Below are 22,429 nucleotides of genomic sequence, written 5' to 3'. Positions count from 1 at the left end.
CAAAATACTCTAATATACCTATTTTACTTTAATAAAGCAATACCTTATATTTTTGAGGTACAATCCATAACCAGATTCCCATGGTCTCGGCCACCATCTCATGTCCAAGAGGGAAAACCTCAGGTTGGTCAAAGGCTTCGCTTAAGATGTAGGACTTTCCCTTTCTGTACGGGCCAGCAACGGATACCACGCACACAGGACCTATTGAATCAGTAGCAATAACATGTAAACAATAATAACATAACAATATTGGTCTTTTTGTGCAATTTTAAAAGTGCACTTAGCTGTAAGTAAATGGGAAAATATATCAGCCATATTTACAGGTACTGCCAAAATACACAAACAGTAACAGCAGAAACAGAACAACAATTTGAATAACATCAACATCAACAACAACCAAATTATCAATTGAACTGTGGACCAAAATAATCTTCAGGGAACTGGATGAGGCTTCCCACTCTAAAATCGCGCCTTTAAATTGTCTGAATGTTGTATTTCATGCATGTTTTTGAGCTGACGGCAAATGATCTAGCAGGGCCCGCAACAACAACCACACGTTTCTTTCTTTGCTACGCGCTGGAATATTACACCAGCAGCAATATATTCTTTTTAATGGTTTTTAAAATAATCACCAATCTACCAAATTAAATGTTTGTTCATCGCTTAATTGGAGATATATCTTCAGCCTGATAACGTATCACTGTATCACGAAAAGTCTAGAGCTTTTTCTTTAAACATAATAACAAAAGAAATTGTATGTCTATTTACCTTTAAATTTTCTGAGTTGTTCGAGTGCCTCTTCGATCACATACAGAGAAGAACGTTTGTTGCCTGTCTTAATAGTCTTGCCCGTTTGTGGGTTCCACTTACAGTTGTCTGGTAAACAGAGTGGAATTGCTAATCGTCTTCTACTTGGGGGATGATTCTCTGTCAAGAATAATTACCAGTGGTTAGCTCTTGAAGTCCTTATGCAGGAATCAAGATCAGTATAAAAGGAATGGTGGAGATTAGGGAGTAAAATCCAAAACAATACTCAGGCTGTAATCTTAAGAATCCGTCATAAGTCCGTTTCTACAAAGCATCCATTCCCGTTGCGCAGACTTACTCCGTTAACCTTCTGGCACTACGTCTTGTCGAGAACGTCAGACATTTGAGGTTTTTGATTGTTTTTCTTTCTTCCATATATTTTACTATTACTGGGGCCAAGAAAATCGTTCTACCGAGGACTTCGTTATATAGAGGTTTTCTTTAAATCGAGTTTCAACTGTCCTAACCCATGTAAGTTTGAAACTATTTTCTGAAGCCTACGTACATGCAGGCGAAGGGTGGAATTAAGTTTTTCTTATTTTTGGGAAGTTCGCCATGCAAATCCCTTTTTGGGAACTTGAAGGACAGAAAACGTCTATCTTTTACTAAAATCTTTAACTTCGACGGCATTTTTCTCTGAATTGAACCTTGTTTGTCTGCTTCGTGCGTTCTGTCGTTTCGTTATAAATTATATCTGTACCAACCTCCACGAGCCATCTGTCGAGGCTGAGCTTTGAGTTTTACATCTGTAGTTTTCAGCTGACCGTTGTGGGTTTCTAAAGATAATGCCAGGGCTCTCGATAATTCTGCATCTTCGCCAGTTTGCATTTGAAATTCCTGTTTGAAATGTTGATTGAAAGTTTGTTTGTTCACGAGGGAAATAATAAACATAGCCTTTTGTTGCCTATTTTTTAAAATTCCTACGTTGGCGTTGACCTCACTTACAAGTCTCACATATAGATTTCTATAAGTCACTTCTAGTTTCTCTGGAGTATTTCCACTCTAGACTAAAGCTTTGACGTCACTTTACTGTAATAAAAAATGGACAAAAATAATGTAGTACCAAATTCCGGTCGGAAGGCAGCCTTGAGCTCGAGTCGTAAGACGGCCCTTCTGTACCGTGGCAAGGGACTGTACGCCTAGGTTTATCCTGTTGAGAATTCTTCAGTGCTTTAGCTAAAGCTTCGTCTTCGTCCTCTGACTGGAAACGTCTCAGTGGGTGAGATCCCTAAGAAGACAGTCGACATTATAGCATAACGCGCGCGCTAGTCGTACCTAATTCCTATCCTATTGAGCAATAGATCTGGCCCCGGTTGTTCGAAAGCCGATTAAAAAAACCCGAGTTTAGCGCTTATTCGGCGATTAAATTCCTTATTCCCAAGATAACTAATCGGGGGATAAAATGGAGTTCCTGAAAAGAGATTTAATCTTTGATTAACTATCCTTTGATTAAACTCAGATTAAGCCGGTAAAACCGGTCTGCGGAGGGAGAAAATGGTGTAGCACTGGGGAAGGGAAGGGATAATTATAACGGCTCCCACAACTGAAATTGACACAAACTTATAATTGAATGAAAATAAAAAGAAAGCCCAATTTTTATATCTCAAGACCAACTACATTTGTTTCCTATAAGAACCAATAAAAATCACTTATAATTTAAAATTAGAGTTGTGATGAAAAATTTGTGCAAGATAAACGCTGGGCGAAGCTCACTGAATCACGCATAAGCCGGAAAATCAGCGAGCTCTTGAAAACGCTTACCGCTCTAAATTTCAGCCTTACTTCTTCATAGTTTAGAAATTTAGAATAGCCTCTATTCGGATGGGCTTATAAAGTAAGTTTGGCCAGGGAAAAAATTCTAGAAAAGAGGAAAGCCATAAACTAAGCAAAGAATTAAGCCGAAAGCGGAGATTGCCGAATGGCATAAGCAACTTTTTGAATAACATGCAAGGTTGACGGTAAGCTTTTAACAATATTTTGTCCATGAAATACTCGCCTTTATCAAGCCAAAAAAGCCTTTTTTTTTTTTTAATTCCATCACTGATTTTTCCTTTACATTACAGCAGCTAGTAAGCGACGATTTCTACCTCTGAGAGCGGAAATGTTGAAATTTCTTGCCTCGCCCTCGTTGTGTAAAACATTTTGCGGGTCGCCACACAGCGGTCCGTCCGTGTTGTATGAAAAACCGCGGGAAAACCGGACGCAGGATGGTTTGTCCGCGAGAAAACAGTAACATTTACGCTGGAAAAGTCGTCAGGTAGCCCGAATTGATTTTCTTTCCTTGCCGGGCCCGACATTAAAGCAAAATCAACAAACTGTAAGTCCGCGATTTTGATTTGTTTGTCTGCTTTTTGATTCCCGATTAGCGAGTTAATCCACCTCGCTAGGTGTGTTAAATTTAACCCTCAGTTTAATCCTTGGATAGTGCTAATCGAGCTTCGAGGAACACAATTTAATAGAAGCAAAATTTTACTCCATGGATTAAGATGATTTAATCGTGGGTTGGCGCTAATCGGCTTTCGAACAACCGGGGCCTGAAGTGAATTCGTATAACCCGTTTTTTATAAAAATGAAATCACTAAATGGTAATGAGAAAAACAATTCAAATTGAAACCAATGGCACTTTCCAATCGGTGAAAAATTATGGTTTGAATCTCTGGAAATTTCCATTGACGAATGGAAAATCATCTTCCGGAATTCGGGAACACAAGAACAACCTAACGAGGTGTATCCAATTTTCGAAATTTTTTTTACTGGGAATGTCGTCCTAAATTTGATTTTCCTTCTGGTATTTTCGGTTGAATGGTTCACTTCGGAGAAATTCAATAATTTCCGCATTTTTTGAAAAATTTCCCGGGAAATAAACGTACCGTTTTGTCCCCATTTCTAAATTTTGGGAATTTAAGGTTGAATAGAAAAGAAAACTCTCCTGGTGTTTCAAATTCCTAATTGTACACATTTATTCAAAATAACAAGCGTTATATGAGATATTGCTTTCTTCTGATGCTTGCAGTACGGCCGGCACGAGTGTTTCTCAGCCACAGGCGTCAGAAAGCCAGCCATATAATGTAATGTAATATCAGAAAAATGGCAAGAATATTCAAAAGTACTACACGTATTTCCCGCACCTTCATTGTTTTTTCCCTTGCAAAGAATATTCTGTTCTGGTTCAGATTTTAAACAGTCCAGTACGTTCCAACGGCAAAACGATCTCGTGCGTACCCAAACTGGTCATTAGAATATTTTGCGCGTAATTAACATGTAAGGAACGGGTTCGGTTCATGATACGAATTCACTCTAATCATGCACGAAATCTCTAAGTACGTACCGCCGTGCGTATATAACATGACGTGTGCAATTCATTTGAGCTGCAAAATGTCCGTCGAGTTCAGTGCAAATTCCTTTTGTTTAAGTTAAGGCAATGCGAAGATTATTCTAAACTAGGCGCCTTGCTGCGTGCACCCAAGCAGTCTTCATACTCAAAGACACTAGCTATATTGCAATTGAGCTAAATGTTCTGGATTTTCTGGAAATTCAGTAGAATCGATACATGTGTGCTCAAGCTATTTAACAAATCGAATGTGGTTTAGCGTGGTCTGTACTCTTATCGACAACGAGTACGCGTCATCACAGTGGTCAAAGTGTTGTGGACTCACGAGGCGCAGCCGAGTGAGTCCGCAACAAATTTTGACCACAGCGATCTAATTTTATTCACCTGTTTTGCGAAGCTTGCAACGGCGGTTTCATCGATCGATGAAAGACGTAAACAAGTGTCCAAACGAGCTCTAGTAATATATAGCTTCTTGAATCCAACAAGACTCTCCTCTCCACCGCGAAAACTTAGCGCACCATAACAGAGCTGTAAAAGGCATTGCGTGACACATTGACGTGTGCAGCCCTTTCTGTACTCTTATCGACAACGGCAAATTAGCCAATCAGATTGCGAGATTAGTAGCAATTGTCGTAAAATCTGCCTTTGATTGCAATTCTAGGAATAGATTTATAGCTTATTACTCGTTCGCGTGAAGTGAGTCAAGGTCTTTACATCAGCCTATAAACGTTTAAGTCTACTTTCGTTAGCCTTTGTCGTTGCTGTTGTTTTTCGCTTCTCAAGCAAGCGAGACATTTTGAATTTCAGAGTTATGGCAGTGCGTGACATAAAGCTTCGAACATTTGTCGAAAACCAAATACTTATCTCGTGATTTCTAGCGCATTCAGAAGTCAAAGTATTAGAAAAAGTGCTTATGAAAATGCTCATTTGTTCAGTACAGATAATCAGTCGCTTAGATAGCCAAAGTAGGCCCAGCTGTTTACACTATTTTCCGTACAGCGGAGATACAGCAACACGGCTGCTCTGTACTGGGCTCTGTAAATTTGTGCAAAATACTTCGACGAATATCTGAGGTTTGGGAAAACGCACAGACTCAAAAAATTAGAGAAGTGTCATCTTTATTTATCTCCTATAACATCACAATTTCTTGAGTTTATCCACTGAATGATTCTCGCGTCAGGATTGCGTGACAGTGTAAGCCAAGAATTGTTTTGATGGGGTCAACATACATTACCTTCTTTCAACTTAAATGTACTATAATTCGCTACATGGGTTTCATTCTTGTAAAGACACATGACTCTGTTACGAGAAAATAACGAGAGAATATCGTCCAGTTCGAGATTTTAACTTTATAATACTTAGTTTTACTTAGATGTACTCGAACAAATACATTCCTAAACAAATTATCTAACCTTTCGGCTCATGTTCAGTGCTCAAACGTTCGTGCTGGGAGTCTACTTGGTTCATTATCACGTCTAACAACACGATGACGCTTCTGAAGATGCTTTTTATCAAGTTGAAGAGTTGATAGCTTCGGTTGATAGCTTCTTTGGTCTGACATGATTCTTGACAAATCATCACGCAAAATGTTCGCTCGTAAATTGATCTCTCGTAAGGCTTGCAGGGGAACCCGTTCCGAAAACGCTACACGTCTTTTAGTGCTGGTCTACTTCGAACGGTGTGTTCGTTTGTATGTGATTTTCATCGCCTTAGAAATCATGAAATCCGTACTAACTTTTCACGACGACAACTTTTGAAAATTCCATGTGCTTTACGAAAGACCTTAGATAACAATGACCTGGACCAGGTTGAGTCCGCGATTCTCGAAGTGTCATGCGGATTTTCCCATAAAAATGCCCTTGAAGCTCATCAAAATGGCGGCGAAAGAGTAGAGTGCTCCACTTGTAGGATACATAGTGTATTTAGTCTGGAAAATGTTCTGAAGAGCGTTTCGAATGATTTCACGGGTAAGTCGGCAGGAAGAATGCTTTTTAAATAAAATCTCTGACCTTTACTGTGTGAACACTAGTTTTCTCTCGTGTTTCCGCTACAGTCATTGTTATTTAAATGATGCCTTGATCATTTCTTAAATAACAAGGACCGGAGCCAGGTCATGTCTCGATGATTGGGGAGGGGAGAGGTGGGAATAATAGGGCTTTTTACAGCGATCTTTGCTGTTTCCGGACGCTGTAAACAAAGATACATGCCAAATTCGAAGGAAATGGCGGTAAACACGCTGTCATGGAGTCAACTGTTCTCTGAGAGCTTTTCTGAGTATTCGGGATATGTTACTGACGAACTTGGAAGATGCTTTCAAACTTATAAAGGGGTATGAAGTCAATACAACGAGTTCATTTACCGTTACATACCAGACTAGAGGTTTTGGAAAGTCTCCAATAGGTAAGATCTCTTTTTTTGTTTATTATAGGTTTTAATTATTTTTTCCAAAAATGTTATTGTTATTGACCGTTTTTGGCAATTATGGTGACTAGGGACTGGGATGGGGCCATGGAATTTGTAACAAAGGAAATTATTGTAAATTCTTATCCACTTTCTACGATGGAAATGATAAATTAAATTACCCACAAAATGGAGCTTTTTCAAGAACTTTGGAAATAATTACCCTTTCCTTCAAGCCCCTCCCACCCACCCTAGGTTTGGAAGCTGGGGCAAGGCATCTCCAACAAGACTCCATTGAGATCCACCTAGGGTTGCAACAGACAAGAGGTATTTCCCAGTGGCCACTGGTCAGGCACCTGTATTCTAGAACATGTATATTCTAAAAGATGGAGCATTATTAAGATATTGAATAGCCATTTTTCTAATTTTTTAATACACTTCACTTGTCAAAAACAGACAGTTTTGGCTAAACAGGTCAGTCTTCACTCAATTTTACATTAAATGTCAGTGAATCATTTAGTAAGTGCACAAAAATAATCACTTCCAATCACTGTAATCTAGTTTAACACTGTTTCAGTTGCTACAAAATTCCTTGTGTTGCTCATGACTATTCCTCTCTTTGAATAACTTTTCCTCTTCACTATATATCAGTAACAGTCACTTAGCAAAAAGGTAAAATGGAATCATCGTATATATTTTTTCTTTTGCTTATGTGCATTGATATAATAATATTCAATAATAATAATAATAATAATAATAATAATAATAATAATAATAATAATAATAATAATAATAATTTACCACAGTATGTAAAGCCTATGCATTATTATAATAATGTATTATTATAATAATAACTATTATTATAATAATGTATTATTATTATAATAATGACTGTTTTCCTTTTAGTGTCCTGTTGCGATATGGACCATTTTGGCACTCCAAAAGTTTGTGTCCAAGGATTACGAAAGGAATCCCATCGAATTCTAGATGCACTCCCTTCGTTGCCTGGACATCTTTGCAGGAAATATGATGTCTTGGATTTTTTTTTAGTTTTCCCCCCATTCTCTGTATTTACTGTTGCAACGGAATGGCCTATCATAATAATGTTACTGATACATAGTGAAGAGGAAAAGTTATTCAAAGAGAGGAATAGTCATGAGCAACACAAGGAATTTTGTAGCAACTGAAACAGTGTTAGACTAGATTACAGTGATTGGAAGTGATTATTTTTGTGCACTGACTACTAAATGATTCACTGACATTTAATGTAAAATTAAGTGAAAACTGACCTGTTTAGCCAAAACTGTTTGTTTTTGACAAGTGAAGTGTATTAAAAAAATGGAAAAATGGCTATTCAATATCTTAATAATGCTCCATCTTTTAGAATATACATGTTCTAGAATACAGGTGCCTGACCAGTGGCCACTGGGAAATACCTCTTGTCTGTTGCAACCCTAGGTGGATCTCAATGGAGTCTTGTTGGAGATGCCTTGCCCCAGCTTCCAAACCTGGGGTGGGTGGGAGGGGCTTGAAGGAAAGGGTAATTATTTCCAAAGTTCTTGAAAAAGCTCCATTTTGTGGGTAATTTAATTTATCATTTCCATCGTAGAAAGTGGATAAGAATTTACAATAATTTCCTTTGTTACAAATTCCATGGCCCCATCCCAATCCCTAGTCACCATAATTGCCAAAAACGGTCAATAACAATAACATTTTTGGAAAAAATAATTAAGACCTATAATAAACTTGCATTGATTAAAAACAAAAAAAGAGATCTTACCTATTGGAGACTTTCCAAAACCTCTAGTCTGGTATGTAACGGTAAATGAACTCGTTGTATTGACTTCATACCCCTTTATAAGTTTGAAAGCATCTTCCAAGTTCGTCAGTAACATATCCCGAATAATCAGAAAAGCTCTCAGAGAACAGTTGACTCCATGACAGCGTGTTTACCGCCATTTCCTTCGAATTTGGCATGTATCTTTGTTTACAGCGTCCGGAAACAGCAAAGATCGCTGTAAAAAGCCCTATTATTCCCACCTCTCCCCTCCCCAATCATCGAGACATGACCTGGCTCCGGTCCTTGTTATTTAAGAAATGATCAAGGCGTCATTTAAATAACAATGACTGTAGCGGAAACACGAGAGAAAACTAGTGTTCACACAATAAAGGTCAGAGATTTTATTTAAAAAGCATTCTTCCTGCCGACTTACCCGTAAAATCATTCGAAACGCTCTTCAGAACATTTTCCCGACGTAATACACTATGTATCCTACAAGTGGAGCACTCTACTCTTTCGCCGCCATTTTGATGAGCTTCAAGGGCATTTTTATGGGAAAATCCGCATGACACTTCGAGAATCGCGGACTCAACCTGGTCCAGGTCATTGTTATCTAAGGTCTTCCGTGCTTTACGCGTGCGCTTGTGACGCATGCGCTTTAGAGACCAGACGGCGATTTGTGACTGAACGCGGAAAAAAGAAAAAAAAGAAAGCCGAAATTTCAACCCAGGCCTCACTGCCTGGGTAATAATCTAAACCTTACCTCGAGCCCTTGACTTTTGGCAAGCTAAGATGTTTACTTTGGTCTACATTTTCGTTGAGCATTTTTGACTTTGTTTGCCCGACATTTTTATTGAGTATTTTTTACTTCGTTTGCCTACATTTTTATTATAATCAATTCCAGGAAGCGAATTTTCCATTGACAATTTTAGAAAGGCTAAGCGCTAGCGCTTTCGTTCAACTGTTGCTCAACTGATTATGGTGTGTACCGTGCATTGTGAGAACTTTGTAGTCATTCACAAATAAAACATGTTTTAGAATTGTTGTCGACCTGTTATAAAAGATTTGGTTCATGCTTTTAGCTGTACCAATATCCAGCAAACCTTACGCTTTTTTCTTACTCTCTAAATTTTCCGCTTACATCCATAACTCGATATACGCACGCTAAGCATGAACCATGTGTTTATTTTAATCCTCGTTACGGAAAATTGTGCTTTTTGGGAGCTAATATGGGCCAACGTAAAAATCCAAACCAAATTTTTCAGAAACTTTTGTGTTCTTCCTAAGGTTCAGACGTCCTGAGGTCTTCAAGAGGATAAGCAACGACAATGGGGACGGCGACGGGAATGCCATAGGATCAGAGAGGCTCTCAGAGCCAAAAGGTTCACTGCGCATGACTGGCGGGAAACTGTTAACGTTCTGCGTTCAGGCCCGACGCGAGTGGTGCTCATTTCGCGAGTTTTCGCTTTCGTTTCCTCTGCTGTGTCAACGCTAAATAACCCGTGATACCAATTTCGAGGAAACTTAATGCTTGTTTTCTCTTGCTATGTGAGACAATTCATTGTAAAGGAAGGTCGAGAAAGCTGAAGCGAACTCAAGCCAGTCAGCGAACATGTGAGTACCGTGAAATACCTTTTTGAAAGCTTATGTAAATAAAAACAACTTACACGCATTTCAATCGAGATTTTCCCCTTCAAGAAGTACCCAAATGTCAAATAGTTTATCATGGTGTAGCTGTTTTCATTTTCAGTCGTAAGATGAGTGGTTTACTTAGATCTTTATTAGTCGGCACACTGATTTGTCGCGCCAGTCCGATTAAATGTCTGCTGATAAAAAGTTCATTTATTTCCTTGTACAACTCAGCGAGAAGGGGCAAGTCGCGTTTGTGGAAGTGAAATTCGGGCAGGCACTCTTCGTCTTCCAAGTCATCGAGGTTAAAATCAGGAAAGGAAACATAAGGTTGGTCGAGATTATCAGATCGGTTTAAATCGTACAAGAGTAGAACTTCATCATCCATTCATCGTTTCACACACCTTCATAATATTGTAGCTTATCAACATCAGAGTTGATTGCGAGCTGTTTCGATGAAGTCATCCTGATAAACAGGACGGAAAACAATATCAATAAGCTTCACAGTACGGAAACCGCGGTTTCCGACTTCTCACAGGTTTCGGCGTCCCCGTTACCGTCCGCGTTCCCGGTGCTTAAATTCCCTAGTGTCTCACAAAAAGGTGCTGTCTTGAGATATGATAACTGACTTCCATTTGCTAAAGCGTCTTAAATTCGTCTGTGACAATTATTTCCACTCATCAAATGTACTGTTTGAAGTAATATTGCTTTTCTTCGAGTATAATTCAGTCTTTTTCTAGTTTTTCAAGCGAATCTCGGTCACACTGAGCAGCTTATAATTAATATGCCGCTGCAGTAAAACTTTGCGCCATACTTTGCGTCATGATCATTTATGGCACAGGGAACAACGAGCAATCCATTGCCTGTTACTTTTTCGGTGCAGTTCTTAAGAAATACTCACTGTGCAAGAAGTATTAAAGTATTCTTTAACACTGATAGTTTCACGAAATAAAGGCAGGTTAAAAATAATCTTCAAATATAAATAGGGGTTTTGTTTTAAGGACATGTTTCGGATGACTTCTATCCATCTTCAGCTTCGAATGTAAATTAGACAGCTACCCGCTCTGACATAAAAATCACAGGCTAAGCTACAGTTATCTTACGCTGGCATGAGATATCGTTCATGATTAACACTTCAGACATATTTATTACTTTACTATAAAGACTTTGACGAGACGCGCGCAACTAGTTTGTGACACGCCGGACAGCTTACGTGACGAAAACAGATACCTTGAACGTGTTTTTCACAAAAACAACTACAACGCTGACTTACTGAAGCTGACACAACGAACAGGAACCCAACACCTGTTACTATAGTGACTATACCTTACATTAAGGGTACTTCTGAGACTATCTCACGGATCCTACAGCCCTACAACATCCGTGTAGCACAGAAACCTACAACTACGTTACGACAATTACTGACCAACGTTAAAGACAAGGACGAACCCAACAACAGACAGGGAGCAGTTTACAAGATCAGAATTCGAAGCTCCGACTGCCAGGCTTCCTACATTGGTGAGACTGGCAGAAACCTTAACACGAGACTGACTGAACACAAACGAGCCACGAAAAATGGTGATGCCAACAATCACATTGCTGTACATCATCAACTGACAAACCACAACGTTGACTGGGACTCTGCTCAGTGCTTAACCTACAGTACAAACCATTTCCAACGACTGACTCTGGAGAGCTGGTACACTAGAGGGTTGTCCAATACACCCAAACTGAGTCCGATGGACGAAGGCCATGGGCAACCAGACTCACCGGAAGTCAGTTCGCGAGAGACTTAGTAAATATACAGCAAAGTACAGTTGAGGAGGGGGTGGAAAATGTCGGCAAACGGACACCATCGGATCCGATGGAGACGGGTTGCCGTGGCAAGAATCCATCAGACTACCGCGAGTCAGTTCGCGAGAGACTTATTAAATGTACAGCAAAGTATAGTTGAGGAGGGGGTGGAAAATGTCGGCAAACGGACTCCATCGGATCCGATGGAGACGGGTTGCCGTGGCAAGAATCCATCGGACTGCCGCGATTCAGTTCGCGAGAGACTTAGTAAATGTACAGCAAAGTATAGTTGAGGAGGGGGTGGAAAATGTCGGCAAATGGACTCCATCGGATCCGATGGAGACGGGTTGCCGTGGCAAGAATCCATCGGACTGCCGCGAGTCAGTTCGCGAGAGACTTAGTAAATATACAGCAAAGTATAGTTGAGGAGGCGATGGGAAATGTCGGCAAACGGACTCCATCGGATCAATACCCTGCCACCTCGAAGCTTTACCCTAAATTGCGTGGATACGCTGATACGGAGAAACGCACTGGAGACACCGAGCTTAGTGGATACGCAGTATTTCTCCTTCCCGAGGCGCCAAACAAAAAGAGCGAAGGACATTGATGTATATGCAAAGTATAGTTGAGGAGACGATCGATACAATCATACATGTACTTTATTATTGAGGCGATTCAACCGAGTAGATTTTTGGCGAGTAATTGTGTGACCGAGTGAAAAGAAAACGTACCATTTATCAAATATCCTAATTTTACTTCCAAAGGTTGACCATGGCTCACTTATGTCCAGAAATGCACGCGATGACAAAAATAGCAGATTTGGAGAAAGACTTCCACGATTGACACAAGTTGGCAAAATTAGCAATTTTGGCGATATTTTGCCAATTTCGCCAAATTAGTTCATCCATTGGTATTGACACCACTTGGGTGAACCTTGGCGATTTTGGCGATTTTGGCGATTTTGACAAAATCGGCAATTTTGGCGATATTTTGCTAATTTCGCCAAATTAGTTCATCCATTGGTATTGACACCACTTCGGTGAGCATTGGCGGTTTTGGCGCCTTTTGCGAATTTGACAAAATCGGCAATTATAGCGATATTCCAAAAGTGCAAGCGCTCGTTTCAGTGATTAGGCCTAAGCACTATTGCAAAAAATTTTAGCTTTCATTTTACGGTTCGAAGAAAGCAGTCGTTTACTGATTTCGCCTAAGCGCTCCTTTCAGTGATTAGGCCTAAGCACCCTCGTAAATTTTAGCTTTCATTTTGTGGTTCGGTTAACTACACCTATCACGAGATCGTCTTGCCCTTGAACAATTTCCATTCATCGACTACGGGATTGCGGACCGCGGTGGCCGCTCTTTATACTGCTTGCCCTTTAATAATTTTCAGTCATCAGGGTCACAAATTATTGCTGATTTTGGGGCTCATTTGTCGAAATTCAAGCACGCTTCCAACAGACCTGTTTAATTTCCTGTTTCACCCAGTTATTTCCGGTGCAACTGTTAAATGACATGAGGATTTGAAAAGGCTTTTCAGCTTTGTTTTCCCTCTCATCTAACACACTTGGTGGCTTCCGCTTCTCCACTTTTCATACAGAAATAATTTCTTCAGAAAAAAGTGGAGTGAAAATCACAAATTGTGCGAATAAATTACAAGAGAAAAAAAACCCTATCGGTGAAGTCAACGGCTTAACTGCAATACCCTGCCACCTCGAAGCTTTACCCTAAATTGCGTGGATACGCTGATACGGAGATACGCACTGGAGACACCTAGCTTAGTGGATACGCCAGGGCCACCCAACGAGAATATAGTTCAAAACCACTTAAACATAGCATTGTTAAACTTATTTTAGTATTTAAACGGTAGATATAGGCATATTTTTATCCCCCAAAAAATTTTCATCTGTTCGGATTTCCTAGCTAAAAGTCTAGTGATCCGAAAATTATAGGGATCAAAACGTACCTTTTCGAAAATTTTAGCCAGAAAAAAGGCTCCCGAAAATTCTAGGTGACCTGTTTAGGGTAAAAATCCGTTAAAAATGAGCAATTACACCATTTTTCAGATGTTCGAAAATCCTAGGAGAGGCAGGAAAGCAAGAAATTTTACAACAAATGTTCCGAAAATTATAAATCTCAAATCGTCTTCCGAACAGATATTTTCCGACAATTGACGTTGGGTGCCCCTGATACGCAGTATTTCTCCTTCCCGAGGCGCCAAACAAAAAGAGCGAAGGACCGTTGATGTATATGTATTTCTCGTTCATAAAGCACGATGATCGAGTGAAAAACAGTAATGTTTCTTAAAGCGCGATCAATCCCCTTGTTGATATGTATCTCTCGTTCTTATAGTGCGTTGATCGAATCATTTTACAATTCGGTTAACTTTCATTTTACGGTTCGGTTAACTACAGGAAATAGCACTCGATTCCTGTTTAAGACTAAGCGCTCATTTCAGTGATTAGGCCTAAGCACTCTCGTAAAATTGTAGCTTTCATTTTGTGCTTCGGTTTACTACACTATTCACGAGTGCGTGTGAAGAAGAAAGCACTACAGTACACTTAAATACACTTTTCACGAGATCTTGTGAGGAAGAAAGCACTCGTTTACTGATTACGCCGAAGCGCTCGCTTCCGTGATTAGTCCAAAGCACTCTCTTGAAATATTAGCTTTTATTTTGTTGTTCGGTTCACTACACTTTTCACGAGATCGTCTTGCCCTTGAACAATTTTCAGTCCTCGACTACGGGATTGCGGACCGCGATGGCAGTTCATTATAGCGATATTTCAAAAGTGTAAGCGCTCGTTTCAGTGATTAGGCCTAAGCACTATTGTAAAATTTTAGCTTTCATTTTACGGTTCGAAGAAAGCAGTCGTTTCCTTATTACGCCTAAGCGCTCCTTTCAGTGATTAGGCCTAAGCACTCTCTGCTTTGTGCTTTACCTTGTTGGCGATTGTGGCAAAATTGTCATTTTCGCCATAGTTGCCAAATTCGCCATCATTTTCTCTTTTTTGGCCATTTTTGGTTGTTGCGTGCATTTCTGGACTTATCTCCGATGGCTTCGGTGGTTCAGTGACATTGCAAGCGCACACCGAGCCGGACGTTCGGCGAACAAGTTATTGCTGGGGTAGTAATAATTTTTTGGGTTTGTTAAACATCCTTCAATGTTGTTTTCCCTTACTTATTTTCATAAATAAATAACGTATCAGTTATTCCGAATTAATAACAATTTCAATTAGAATATCAAATGGAATTTTTAATCCAGGGAAAGGCGTTCAGATTATCTTCGTCTTCTACACTGATTTGACTGAACAGCTAATAATTTATTGTTGTCGGAGATTGTTTGAAAAGTGTAGTTGACCGAACCGCAAAATGAAAGCTAAACTTTTGCGAGAGTGCTTACTGGGGCCTAATAACTGAAAGGAGCGCTTAGGCTTAATCAGTAAACGAGTGCTTTCTTCTTCACATAATCTCGGGAAAAGTGTAGTTAACCGAACCGCAAAGTGAAAGCTAAAGAGCGATACCTGGTTTAGTCAAGTTTTCATGTCCATTTTTAATTCGTTTTGGAAAACGGGGGAACGTTTTAGCTCACTTAAGGTGCTTGGATACGGTCGAGGTATAACGTGGTTACATGGTATTCATGGGGATTTGTTTTTGCTTAAAGGGGCTAGGTCACGCAATTTTAGGCAATCTCAGCACTGATCGAATGGTCATAGAATTAACTAAAATATCAAAGTAACTGTTCAAAACTATAGAAGAACTCTAACAAAAGACAGGGAAGCCAAGAAGGGACATGGATGGACAAAACTGGAGAGGATTGAAGTGGATTGAATTTGGGTAAATTTGAAAAACGTCGGCCCATCTTTTTTCAAATTTATATCAGTCTATATCAAAATGTCATTTACACAGCTGGAAAATCATTCTCAGTTGTTATGTGGCCGTGATTTTGCAAAAGAAAGACTCTTGCTCTGCCAATTTGACGTTTAGAGCTCATAATTAACAAAATTAAACAAAATTACCTAAAATAGCGTGACCTAGCCCCTTTAAATGAGTAACACGTTCCAAAACGTTGGGGGATATTCCAAAGTTTAATTTTCGGCTGAAATAGTACCTTTTTTAACTGACTTTTAGTGAAAATTCGGCAAAGAAGTCTGATCAATGTAGTTGTTTCTTCCGGAAATTGATCTTTCCCCCTCAACGGAGTCTTAAAAGACTGAAATCATATGCTTTTTAAGTGCTATAAGAGCGGCTGATTTTGTAAGCAGTAAAGCAATCTTAGCCGAGAAAGCTTAAATTGTAATTTAGGGGTAATTTTCGACCACATTTTTCGGCTAAAATTAGGCTGCCAGTGATAACTTTCTGACAGAGGGAAGATTTTCCGTCTTAAATAAAGAAAACTTCCCTTAATACAGCCTAGCGGGTTCGGAAATTTCTGAAGCCAAGCATTAACATCATTTTATTAAGGGAATATTGAAACCAAGATTACTTAGTAATGATTTTGGAAAGTTGTCCGAGGAATTTTTTGCCTGGATTCGGAAATTTCTGAAACCAGTATCCACCAATCTCATATTTTACGCGTGGTAAAGCATTTACAACTTACAAGCCGATCTGAGTGGGCGATGATGGGTTCAGAATTTTCTGAAACCATCTGGCCGGAAATTGAATGGCCATGTATGTTTTCTTTTGATCACTTTAGAGCCATATTCCAACAACGTGCAACTGTCATTGGTTTCGGAAATTTTCGAAACCAATGGCAATTCTTGTTGAACCCTGTTCAAAGGTGGTTTCGAAAATTTCTGAAACCAACGCTGAGCAAATAGCTTTCGAATCACCCTTGTGTTCGAGGGTGGTTTACTTTGCGAAAAAAAAAATTACCCTCAAATAATAATTAAAAAAACCTAGGCTATTTTAATGTATACTGACAAAAACCGACAATGGTAGCGGAGACGTCTTTAGTGGGACATTTTTTGCAGTCACCACAAGAGACTTTCATTCACACCTCAGCACCTAAATAGAAAACCAAGGCACTTCAATCTTGCCAAGTCAATTACATTGATAGTGATAAATGAATTATAATGGAGCGGTGAGGACAAAATTTAATAAGCTAACGCACCAAATTAATACCAGGCCAAGCAAGCCGTTCCCCTGAACTGCGATGCAATTTTCCAACAGTAAGTCAGCCCCTCGATGAAAATATTCCCAAAAATTAAATTAGGTTATTGTGTTTTGTCTGGCGCCGTAGCTAAATAGAGGCGAAAAGTCCCTTTGTCTAAAACGATATTATTCACGATCAGTTTCCCACAAATTGAGCCCTCACTAGCTGTCGTTAGATAAATTAATCTCAATTCAGATTTTTCAATCTCGAATACTCCTGCTGTAGATATTTTCTAGTAGACGGCAAGAGTTTATTGTCATCTGACAGAGAAAATGAACAAAGGATGATACACGTTTTAGGAAGCTCGTCTATCCAAGGACTCCAGGTTCTTGGAGCATTTTGAGGCCTCCACTTTCCTTTGAAAGAGCCTTGCCAGTAATGAATCTTGATGCTTTCTTCTTCAACTTCCAACACTTCTCCAATTACTGGCACTTTAATTATCGCAGTTATCTAGGTGAACTGTGACAAATGTCCCCAATGTAATTTCGGACATTCAGTTTTCTACAGTCAGGACAGGATTTGCTCTTTGTGCTGGAGGTACATACCTTCCTGTGTAAACCTGAAACAGCAAAGCAAGGGATTTACCACCTATATATCTTCGTGTTGTGTCCAAAAATGATAGCAGGTTATACTGATGAGCACATCTGGAAACTCTTTAACTGAAGACATTTTGCTGCTTAAAGGCTAATAGCTATCTGCCAGTACTGGTTTTCTGTAGTTAAAGGGAGATTACCATGCAGTGCCTGAGTTGATAGCTAGGTGACATGCAGTAATCGACAGTAAAGTATTTCTAGAAAACAATTAACTGAGTTTTAAGGATAACCAAACTTTGTGGAACTTCAGTACTGAGCGGGTCTGGTATGGTTTCGTTAAAGCGTCCTCAGTTCATCTTGGACAGGGACCAAGGTCACGGAACTCGTTCTGCCAGTTATAATTTATATGTAGCACCTTAACCCCATAGGTATGACCTATGTTGTAGTTTGTCAGATAGAATTTTTTTTTTTTTGTGGCATTTGTTTATCCAATTTGTGAACACTTAGGCACAAATGTTTGCTTAAATCTTTCATGTGTCGTCTTGACAAATTATTTTCGTAACGTCTGTTTAAAAGACGGAGAAATGAGTGGATCGCACGAATTGTAAAAATGTTTATTTTCAGAAGAACGATAAATCACACAACTGTTTAATTAATCATGATTTCACTTTGAGCTTCGTAATATCATGCACGTTAACATACATGTACTTGACCTCGGTTGAACAAATCCGTCAGATAGACACTACACAAATCGACCAGGCTTGATGTAGCCGTAATTTTTATCATCAGTCTTTTGTAAAAGTAAATGGTATCTCAGACAAGCGATTTTGTCTTCTTTAATGGCATTAAATAGACCAAGAACCTCGACAAAAAGCATTACGCTTAATATTTCCCTATACTTTTTTTAGCTTTGAAAATTTCGACAGGCTTTGAGTTTTTCCTTCCATGTTATTTTCATTCTTTCTTATCATTGACTCTACAAATTCTTCGGGCGTCTGTTACCTTTTTATTAATTTGTCCACTTCTCTCCAATTAGTATCGTCCTTTGCATTTTGTATGTGGCTGGCACTTGCAACATGAATACTTATAAATGTTTTTGTAATCCACAGTATTTGACTACCCTTCTTTTGACCTCTTTTGTCAATCAACCCTGGCTTAACGCCCTTATCATCGCAGAACATCTTTTCCAAATCCGGCCATTATAAGTGGTCGCACCCCTAATGTGACATTTTCAATACATAACTTTTATCCCATCCAACTTTGATCATTGGGAAACGTTCTTACAATCACCTATTTTCTTATTTTTATCTTGAGGTTTTCACAGCATTAATGCACCTCGTGATGAGGATGTTTTTAATATTAAACCCTTTTTCTGCTTTTTCGTGGCACTCCTGTTTAACCTGAACACAATGTTGACTTTCTTGTGATAAAATTCACTTATTGTGGCTCCTTGAAAAGGTAGATGTTCTCGAACAGAACTTTGCTGTAATTCTGATATATTAGAATCGAAATAGAGAAATACTGTAGCCCCAACAAAGACATAGACATTTATCTTTACGGTGGCTGTCTTGCAAGCAGGTAGTTTCTGCAAACAACAACAGAGTGCCCACTTTAGTGATTGTTATTCAAGGCAGCCTCGGGCTGTGCAATTAACGTCTATTCGATTTGGAGCGTAGAGAGCAAAAAACTACGCGGCAGGATTTTACTATTATGAAACCATGCAATTGCAGTACGTATCATTTTACCTTGAGTTTCGATGGCACTTTCTCCACTTGCTCCTCCTTGCGTCATTGATTCATGGGAATCTTCATCAAGTTCTTCTAATGGCCTGAAACCCATATCATATCATCCTCGTCCTCTTCACTTTCTTTCAAGCCACCCTTTTCTCCATATTCCTCTGGATCACTTTGATCAGAGTCAGGAAGGAACAGTGAGCTGGATGCTGGGCTGATTAATTTAGCAGAAAGCTGTGATGTTTAATTGCCATTTAATGGAGGCGAAAAGTCACTTTCCGAGTCCGGTTCCAGGCAATCGCAGGATGACGAGAAAGGAGAAGAAGGACCTGGATTTTCAAGTTCGGTACTTGCAAGATTCATTTGAGACAGTGTAGTGCGTTAACGCTCTAAGATAGGAACCGTGCGGCTGGCCTCTGTGCGTACTTCACCGTTGCATGCATGTCGCCAAATAGAGTGACAACCGGAAATATCGTGAGAATATGTGGTTGAGTTTATGGTGACACCGAATAGTACTTTACGGGAATGAACATGCAACGACCTCAATTTTTTTGTGCGAATAAAATGTAAGGAATCTTGGTCTGTAAGAGGTTAGGAAATCGCTGCTTGCGAGATTCACTGGAGGCGATGTAGTGCGTTAACGTTAACGCTCTCAGAAAAGTACCGTACGGCTGGACTCTAACCCGACTTAAACTAACAGTGCGTACTTTCATCGATACATGGCGCCAAAGAGGGTAACAACAGGAAATATCGTGAGAATATGTGGTTGAGTTTATTGTGACACCAAATGTTACCTTACGATCAACATGCAATGACCGAATAAAAAGTGAGAAATCTTCGTCTGTAAGAGGTTAGGAAATCGCTACTCGCAAGATTCACTGGAGAGGGTGAGGTGTGTTAACGAGTCTAAATCGTATGTTCGTATTTCCATCGTTGCATCCATGTCGCTAATGCGAGTGACAACCGGAAATAATTTACCGATAGCTGAATTTATCATGACACCAAACGGTACCCTTGCGGAGATGAACATGCAACATAAAAAATGATGCAATGCACGAGTTTTAAGCACAAATAAAAACTAACAAATGAAGTATGAAACGAAATTTGATAAGCCGAAAAAGAAGTTAGATCTTTGATTCGCAAAGCCCTCCACCGCAAGGTGAATGACCCATTCAATCTCACACGTGACACTGGTGACATCCATCGGTCATGACGTTGATAATCATGGGTGGGAATTTCTTCTGTCCTTCTGGCACGAAAAAGAAAAACTTGAGAAGTGGGAAATACTAAACTTTGTTGAAGGTTTTTCGTAGCCCGGCGATTCATGTTTGGTTTTCAAAAGCATGACAAACGCTTAATGTCGAGAGGTAAGACACAGGAATCAGTTGCATTATATTTTTCCTTCTTGGAGCAAGGAATGTGATTCCTAGATGTTTCCTGCATAAATGAAACGACATTGTTTTCCGCACGCTATCTTGGTTCTTGCGTGTTTTTACAAAACCACGGATTCTCAACAGGAGCAATATAAATTGGGGTGTCATTCGCGTATCGTTACAGACTGTTCTTAGCCGAGGTGTTAATCAAGGATCTTTTTCTTTTTCTACATAGTAGTTAAGATATTTTTTGCAACGAGCGAAATTATGAGCAAAGGTAAAAATGGTAAGAGCGACAGACCCGAGACAGGAAAATGGTGGTTTAGACTTAACGATATTTATACAAAAACGGAAAGGGACATTAACTGGCGGCAAGGAGATGGCAAATGTTATCGCTGTTGCTGAAAGTTCGGATTCTATTAAGGTACATTGCTTACTTAGTTTTCTGAATACTGTACAAAGAACGAAAAGAGAAGTGACATCATTGGCTTATTCAGGTCTTTTCATTCTACAGGTCATGTTCTCCAACCTATCTGCCGGTGTAAGGCTACAATTGTAGATTTAGGCAAATTCGACATCCTTGCAAACGATTTCTCGAAACAATTTATGGATTACACTGTTTCCAGTCGTCAGTTTGCTGACAGATTTAAACGGATTCAAGAAAGCAACCAAACAGTGGATGGAAGGCCATCACTTTCGCTTTCTCCAGTGGTTTCAGACGTTGGTTTCTCAAGGGGGATCGCAAGATCGTACTAACGAGCCAAGTTCTCACGCTGGCAAACGGAAACCTGGCTTGGAGGTTAATGAAGAGCCCAGAAATTCGAAGAGAGCTAAGGTAGATGACCACCAAAGAGATGAAACAGATGGGGCGTGTTTCATCAAAAAGTGGAGAGAATGTTTTCTATCCCAGGTATGTTGAACGTGACTATCGTCGTAGCGTAATAAGAAACCAGCTCACTTATCATCTATTTTGCGAATTACTGCTATCGAAATGCTCAAATATTCATTTTGTGAAATACAGGTTTAAATTTCGTTTCGTTTCCTCTCGTTTTGCAAGTTACAGTAAGCCGTTTTAAACAAATGAAAACCTTTTAATATTCTAAGTAACAATGTAGTGGTTTTCACCTTGACATAAATTCTATAATCAAAATCGAGGTTTTATAATTTTTTATTTGGACTACTTTGACAATATAAATCTAGAATTAAGCCTTTTTGCAAGTTTCCAGTGCTGTAGCGTCTTTCGTTTTAGAGCATTTTAAATTTCCGAGTTTTCACCTTGCGTGACACACTAAGATAGTGACTGTCTGGTTCAATTTTCAATTGTCGACATATTTGAAGTATTGGGAGATTGTGCCTATAAGTGTGTATACCAGCTCACGAGAGAAAAGAAATTGTTTTCATTGCAAAGTGAATTCTAGATGTATCGGAGTAAATTCTAGTTATAGTGTAAAAAGAGAAAACACCCCGTGCAAAACACACATGCATGTGTGAGGAACTTAATGCGGAGTTGCCGAAAGGAATTCAAATTTTTCAGTTACTACGTTTATTGCAACAGCTCAGAGCTGCAATTGCTTTTTACTGGATTTATGTATGTTAGACTAGCCAGGGTTATCATTCTAATCTTCTAAGATGTATTCACTAAACAAATGTAGGCCAAGAATGGTCACTCAGCCTCAGGAAAAATACATTTAACGGCCATCACTGAACTAGTAAAGTAGGATATAAATCAGGAATCAAAAATAATTAATCTTAGAGAGTTATCGAACTCACCGATATAAATATATTAGTCCTCTAACTCTCTCTAAGTAAATAAATTAAATCACACGCGTTTCGAACGTGACACTTGAGATTATGTTTGTTGCGAAGATCGTCCACGTTCTGAGGTAGAGTTACTGAG

General features: G+C 39.3%; 1 protein-coding gene across 3 annotated transcripts in view; it reads right to left on the bottom strand.

Moving 5' to 3' along the window:
* The window catches only part of LOC138011854 (guanylate-binding protein 6-like), a 62,876-nt gene that overhangs the window by 36,405 nt on the left and 4,042 nt on the right, over positions 1-22,429 (bottom strand). For 2 of the 3 annotated variants that reach the window (XM_068859081.1, XM_068859080.1), the window contains exons 3-6: positions 1,871-2,035; positions 1,512-1,644; positions 769-927; positions 44-201 (exon numbers count right to left, since the gene is read on the bottom strand). In XM_068859081.1, the coding sequence (XP_068715182.1) occupies positions 44-201; positions 769-927; positions 1,512-1,635 (441 nt within the window). In that variant the 5' untranslated portion in view covers positions 1,636-1,644; positions 1,871-2,035. Of the gene's footprint in view, positions 1-43; positions 202-768; positions 928-1,511; positions 1,645-1,870; positions 2,036-5,550; positions 5,709-22,429 lie in introns of those variants that run through there. The other variant, XM_068859079.1, reaches the window with a different exon arrangement.

Source organism: Montipora foliosa, chromosome 7 (assembly GCF_036669935.1).
Source record: "Montipora foliosa isolate CH-2021 chromosome 7, ASM3666993v2, whole genome shotgun sequence".
Classification (NCBI taxonomy): Eukaryota; Metazoa; Cnidaria; class Anthozoa; order Scleractinia; family Acroporidae; genus Montipora; species Montipora foliosa.
Note: the sequence above shows the minus strand (reverse complement) of the source record. Positions and strands in the feature narration are given on the sequence as shown.